This window comes from Diaphorina citri, unplaced genomic scaffold (assembly GCF_000475195.1).
Source record: "Diaphorina citri unplaced genomic scaffold, Diaci psyllid genome assembly version 1.1 scaffold1988, whole genome shotgun sequence".
NCBI classification, from domain to species: domain Eukaryota; kingdom Metazoa; phylum Arthropoda; class Insecta; order Hemiptera; family Psyllidae; genus Diaphorina; species Diaphorina citri.
The window spans coordinates 39,270-45,965 of record NW_007379414.1 but is presented as its reverse complement, the minus strand read 5'-3'; the positions used below and the strand labels follow the sequence as shown (position 1 = coordinate 45,965).

General features: G+C 39.4%; 1 protein-coding gene across 1 annotated transcript in view; it reads right to left on the bottom strand.

Moving 5' to 3' along the window:
* Positions 1-1,347: 1,347 nt before the first annotated feature.
* The window catches only part of LOC103517836 (potassium voltage-gated channel protein Shab-like), a 15,288-nt gene continuing 9,939 nt past the window's right edge, over positions 1,348-6,696 (bottom strand). The window contains exons 3-6 of the mRNA XM_017447597.2: positions 3,540-3,751; positions 2,212-2,295; positions 1,990-2,091; positions 1,348-1,482 (exon numbers count right to left, since the gene is read on the bottom strand). Of these exons, the coding sequence (XP_017303086.1) occupies positions 1,348-1,482; positions 1,990-2,091; positions 2,212-2,295; positions 3,540-3,751 (533 nt within the window). The remainder of the gene's footprint in view (positions 1,483-1,989; positions 2,092-2,211; positions 2,296-3,539; positions 3,752-6,696) is intronic.

Sequence of the window (6,696 nt, the reverse complement as noted above, 5' to 3'; positions counted from 1 at the left end):
AAAAAAAATTTTAACATAAAATAAAAAAAAAAAAAAAAAAAAAAAAAAAAAAAAAAAATCAGTAAAACATCAAAACTCTGTTCCGTGTTGATTTATGCCGGGCGTCTCTTCAAACTATTGACGTAGGTTTTTTTTTTTTTAAGAGGTTTGACAGAGGGAACTGTAACTGCTATGGTCTTATCGTCCCGAAATCGAAGAGAGAAGGAAGACAGGATAGGAGAAAGCCAGCCGTTCCGAGAACGAACATTATCTCATCAGGATAAAATCCGCCCCGGGCGGGAATCGAACCCGCGGCCTAGCGCTTACAAGGCAGACGCACTACCAACTAAGCTAACTAGGCTGGCCAAGCCGTCTTCAAATGTCGCGGTTGCCACTGTTTGACAAACTTCAATCAACCAACCACTTCTAATACAAAAAAGAAAAAAAGGTCCAAAATTGCGAGAAAGCACTTTTCAAAATCAACCTCTCTCCATACAACAAAAAACATGAAAAAGTCGCTTGCACACAACTTCACTCCGCAGCCAGCTTGCAAAAAAAAGCGGTTTTCTAAATTTTGCTCTTAACTCACAGTGAATTCAAAATTCAAAATCAATCTTTCTTTTAACAAAGAACAACGAAGAAAAAATGATAATGATACATAATAAGTAAAACCAACAAGAAAAAGTAAAAATTCTGCTTCCATAGGGTTTTTTTTTTTTTTTTTTTTTTTTTTTTTGTAGGGAGATAGAGGTAAGAACGGAATCAAAAAGAAGATAGGAGAGGAGAAAGCCAGCCGTTCAGAGAACGAACCTTATGTGTGTGAACTTGTTTAAGATAAAGTTCGCCTCAGGCTAGCCCTCAACCTGAAGACAAGCACGCTACCCTCCAAGGCTAAAAGCGAGCATTTTCATTTCAAAGTAGAGCATACCTACTAACCTATCTAGTACCTTTGTATCCATTGAAACGGAGGAAGTCAAGTAGAATTTCTTTTGATAGTCAGTATTGACTTTGGAAAAACACCTTTGCATCTGTCATTTATGAAAGAAATACCTAAATGAATTGGCATTATGTAGATATCTATTACCTATCAAATTTCAACGTACAACTTTATTAGCAAGTCAAATTTATCCCTGGCGTAGCTGTAGAAAGCAATCTCGGCATATTAGAAAGCTATTGTTCTTTCTCCGTCAGGCGGAACGAAGTTCGACACGACCGCCATTTTGAATTACTCATGCATCACGCAACGTAGTGCCTCGTTATTGTTTTCCCTTAACACGTTGCATGTCACGGGGTGTGTGGCACATTGCATAATCAGAACAGAAAAACGGGCGGTCATACTATTCGGTCTTCGTAGAAGTCAACGAAAGTTCACGGGATGTTTGGTGCATCGTCCGATGACGGTTGAATCGGTTTCGAACCGTTACACAGTTCGGCGGATTTGTACGCCGAAGGTTGAGGGTTCGACTGAGCGTACTTTGCGCGGAGGTGTATGCGCGAAGGAACCTGAGGCCGTTACAGTTTGGGTGATTAAAAAAAGTGATTTGAGAAAATAACTAATCGTCGGTCGATTAAATAGGCACTCATTACTTACTAAAATTGAAATACTTCTTCTCTTCACCTATTCCCCGTGTACAGACGGGGTCGGCGTTTTTCGTCAGCCTCTCAATCAGCCCTAACTAGGGTGATCGCTTTGGGCTGACATTTAGTTTTGGATACTTAATTCTGGAAAAGTGGGAAGTTAAAAATGGTTGGATTGTTGCAAAAACATTTCTGGATTGTTGAGAAACAATGTTCCTGTCGAAAATGTGACTGGTGGCGGCTGGTGGGTACTACTTTAAATAAAGCTTTAAACTACAATACTGAAACTATGTAGGTGCCAATTTCTATCGTTTACGAGTATGTTTCGTGGATGAAAGCGCTGCGCAAACGACCTACTGTCCGTAGTGTTAAATCACCTAAAAGGAAAAAAAAAATGACGCTAGTAAGGAATAAAAACACACGCCGCCTTACCTTAGCAGTACAATAGCAGCATTCGTATTCACTCGGGATTTCCACTTCGGATGTGATCGCCTCCTCTTTCGTATTCTCTGAGCCGCCATCATTTGTTTCTTGCTGGAAAAAAAAAAGAAGAAAAGTAAATGAAAATAGTAAAATAATATTATTATGAAAATAGAACAAGTACAAGTGAATAAAACTGAACGGAACCTGGCAAAATTGAATTAAAAATTAAACTCCATCGTATTCACTCGGGATTTCCACTTCGGATGTGATCGCCTCCTCTTTCGTATTCTCTGAGCCGCCATCATTTGTTTCTTGCTGGAAAATAAGAAGAAAACGTAAAAATAATTATATTACCTACCTATATTTATAAAAATAAAATGAGTAGTTCTTTATTATAAACAAATAAGATTCTCTGAACGACCGGCTTCCTCCTATCCTGTCTTTCTTTCTTCAAGAATTGAAGTTTAATTTCGAGATGATACCTTTTATTTATTAAGACCCGCACCGTTATTACAGTTTTCCCTCTATCAAACCTTTCAAAAATCAGACTGTGTACCGATCTACTCAGAAAAAAGCGGGTTAAGAGCTTCCTCTTTTGAAAAGTCTCACCAGTAGGTACATAGGTACATTCTCGTAGGTATTAAGGAAAAGGAAGTACCTATATAAGAAAGTACATAAACATAGGGAATTATATAGAAGTTCATAGGTAGAAATACTTGTAATACATGAAAAAGTCAAAATAGGAAAAAACCTTCAACAGGAAATTCGGTCCTCGAGAGTAGAGGGAGAAAATTTCCGCCCTAATCTAAATGTAAATTTGATGTTTTACATCCCAAGCATCAAATGGAGGGGATGAAACTCCTATTCGAAAATATATACAGGGTGTCCCGCGAACAACTGTACAACGGTTGAGGGTTGATGCAGGGCCTAAAGGGCTACCAGAAAAATCTATTTGTTCGGGTGTGATTTTCAACAGGGGCGGAGTTATTCAGCATTTTCTGTTTTTCGACGTTTTTCATGCCTTGCCCTCTTTATAGGTAAATAAAAAGATACCTAAGAAAATAAGTAAATAATATTATATGGGTAAATACATAGGCAAATAAGTACCTAGATATGTACATAGGAAAATACATAAATTATATAATATCTACATCTATTTCTTACTTAAAAAAAAAAAAAAAACTTTTACCTAAGTCTACAGTAAGAGACGAAAAAAAAGTGAACAAAACCTTTTTTTTACCTTGGGCTACAAGAAGATAATAGGGGAGTAGAAAAAGAGTGTGAAAAAGGTGTTCACACCCATCTTTTGTTAATCTTGTTGTTCTGTATATATTTATTGTACCTATACTTTTGTAAATATTCCAAATAAAAAGAGTTAAATAATAATAATAATATGTATCTGTACTATGTTACTAATGTTACTTATACTATGTTACTAATACGAGACCTTGTTTAGACTGCTGGGGTAAAGGGACTTTTTAGTTCTATTCTGGCAGGATAAACAAGATATATTTTGTTCTATTTTATTTTATTCTATTCTATTCTATTCGGATACTTACCGGGCTCTCAGCTTTGGACACGGTACTGCTGGACGGTTTGGACAGGGAATGGAACGGAGGAGGCGGAGTGTCAGGCGGACCGAAATCCAGCAGGGGATGGGCATCTTCTGATTTCCTATTGGTGGAGCCGCCAATACCTACTAGACTCCCTGTGTCACCTGCGTCCAGACTGTTCGTGTCACCGTATGTGGAGGAGACGACGGTGGTGCGATCTGGCGGAGAAAAAGCGACTTAGTTTTAGACTGTGTTTTATGAAGTCGGAGTTGCTTTCAATTCTGGATTTTAGATATTAATTTATTAATTATAGGTAGGCTTGCCAAACGTCCCGAATTGGCCGGGACAGTCCCGAATTTCAGGGGGTGTCCGCGTCCCGTTCAGTTTTTCATTTTGGGGCGTTTTGTCCCGAATTTCCGTTTTTGTCCCAGAAAAAATTCGGGACGCGTTTTTTAACTTTAAAATTAGGTACCTCTATAAATCAGCATTTGTTCTTAACTTGTTTAAATTTGTCATGCTTTCATCAGTTTGCTCTTCCACTTTGCTAAACCTTTATAAACGAGAAAATGTTGTATTAAACCGCCTTAAACGAAAAAAGTAATGAGCTGGTCCCTTGGATTCTCGTTTATCCAGGTTCGACTGTATTTTGTTTATCTGTTTTTAATAATAGGTATGTTACCCATCACCTATCGTGCCTATGTACATATCGTACCTATGTGATTTCGTGATTATGTTCGACAAGGATGCGACACGAAACTTTTGGTTAAGATCGGTGCAACGTTTGGCGGCATTTTACCGCTTTTTGGCGGTTTTCCGGGTAATTTAACAATATCTCTAGAACTGGTTAGGATCGGTGCAACGGTTGGCGGCATTTTACCGCTTTTTGGCGGTTTTCGGTGTAATTTAACAATATCTCGGGAACGGCAAAAGCTAAAGAGACTTGAAATTTGGTATGTAGTTCACAAATGTGATAGGATGCAACACAAAACGTTTGGTTGAGATGGTTGCTGCGCTTGGCGGTATTTTGACCGCTTTTGGACAGATTTCGACCGTTTTTTTTGGCCAAAACCGTTTTTTGAGATGGTTGCTGCGCTTGGCGGTATTTTGACCGCTTTTGGACAGATTTCGACCGTTTTTTGGCGGTTTTCAGCTATAGCTACAAAAGGTATTTTGGACCGCTTTTGACAGATTTCGACCGTTTTTTGGCGGTTTTCAGCTATAGCGACAAAACGGTTAGAGATATTGTAAATTAACCAAAAGTTTCGTGTCGCAATCTTGTCACATTTGAGAGCTACATACTAAATTTCAAGTCTCTATCTCTTACCGTTCTCGAGATATTTACACACAGACTTTGTTTACAGTCAGACAGGCACACAGACAGACACAGACAGACACACGGACCAATGGCTGAAACTTTGGATTTAGGGTCTAGGGACCTCAAAACGTGTTTTGACACTAAAAACTGACCATCGAAAATTTGACCCGATTACATTACTTTCCTATAGGATAAGGAAAGTAACAAGTGCGCTAGAATCACATGCGTATAGTAGGTATACCTACTCGCCTAACTATGGAATGACGTATCGCTAGCCATGCACTGTTGCCACATCTTTCGCTCGCGTTAAAATGCGCATATCTCGAGAAGTACATAACGTAACTGAAAAATTTTTGCGGTGTAATTTTTTTAATTTTTTCTTCTTTCATATGAGTAAATATTTGAAAATCATGAGAATTGTCAATCCGCAATTTCTTTCCTTTTTTTCTAATTTCGACAAGAGCTTTTGTGTCTCTTCGCCTGTCTCTTCTCCTCTCCCATCTCCACTTTCACTTCCTCTCCCTCCTTCTTCCTACCTCTTCTTCTATTACTTCCTCTCACCCCATCTCTCCTATCTCTCTCTTCTCTCCTCCTATGTCCCTCCTTCTCAATTCTTTTACTTATCTCTTCTTTCTCTTCTCCTTCTTCTTCTTCTTCTTCTCCTTCTTCCTCTTCTTCTTCTTCTTTCTCTTCTTCTTCCTCTTCTTCTTTTTTCTCTTCTTCTTCTTCTTCTTCTTCTTCTTCTTCCTCTTCTTCCTTCTTTTCCTCTCCCTTTTCTCTTTTCTCCCTCTTCCCACCACAAGGAGACAAGATGTCACGAAACCAAATCCCACGCTGTGACACACTTCAAGCCTTTGACATGCTTCAAGGATATGGGTTAGAAATACTGAAAGTAGGGGAAAGTGAAAGAAAAGCAGACGAGGAGAGAGAGGGCCAAGAGATAAAGAGGGGGTAAAAGAGACGGTGAAGGAGTACGAAACGGAAGGCATACGTAAAGAGAGGGGAAAGTGAAAGAAAAGTAGGCGGGGGAAGAGAGGAGAGAAAAGGGAAGAGATAAAGAGGGTATAAAAGAGTCACAGTGATCGAAAAGCGAGGAAAGAGGTAAAAGAGGGAGGAAAGAGGTAAGAGAGGGAGGAAACAGGTAAGAGAGGGAAAGAAGAACGAGATGAAGAGGTGGGTAAAAGAGGCGGGTGGGTGTGGGGGGGGAGTACGGAAGGGAAGAAAGAGGTAAGAGAGGGGAAGTGAAAGAAAAGTAGGCGAGGAAAGAGAGGAGAAGAAGAATGAAGGGAAAGAGATAAAGATTGGATAAAAGAGAAAGGGAGAGGCATGAGAGGAGAAAGAGAGAGAGAGGGGGGAGAGAGTATTATTGGAATCAGGATGAGGAAAGGGAGGGGGTGAGAAAGAGTTATAGTAAGGGGGCAGAGGATTGAGATGGGAAAGAAAAAAGATAGGAGGGTAGAAGGAGGGGGAATGAGAGGAGAGAAGTAGAAGGGATAGGATCAAGTGAAAACTAATACGAACTGACAAGTTATTCCCAATTGAAGTGGCTTAACACAACACGACCATCGTACAATGGTAGAGTGGTACACAAAACAACCATGGTACATACGGGAGGTTTAGTGAGGTTTGGAAGGTTTTCCAGGGTATAGTAATCCCTTTTGAGTTTGTGAGAAATATAAGTAACGGGAGGTAGGAAGAGAGAGAGAGAGAGAGAAATAACGGCGGAGGACAGAGAGAAAGATAAGGAAGAGACATAAAATTATGTGTTGAACGCTTGTGGCAAATTCACAATGAGACAACTACAACGGCTTAGATAGTTTATTTTATAATTTATTTCATTTCTTTCTT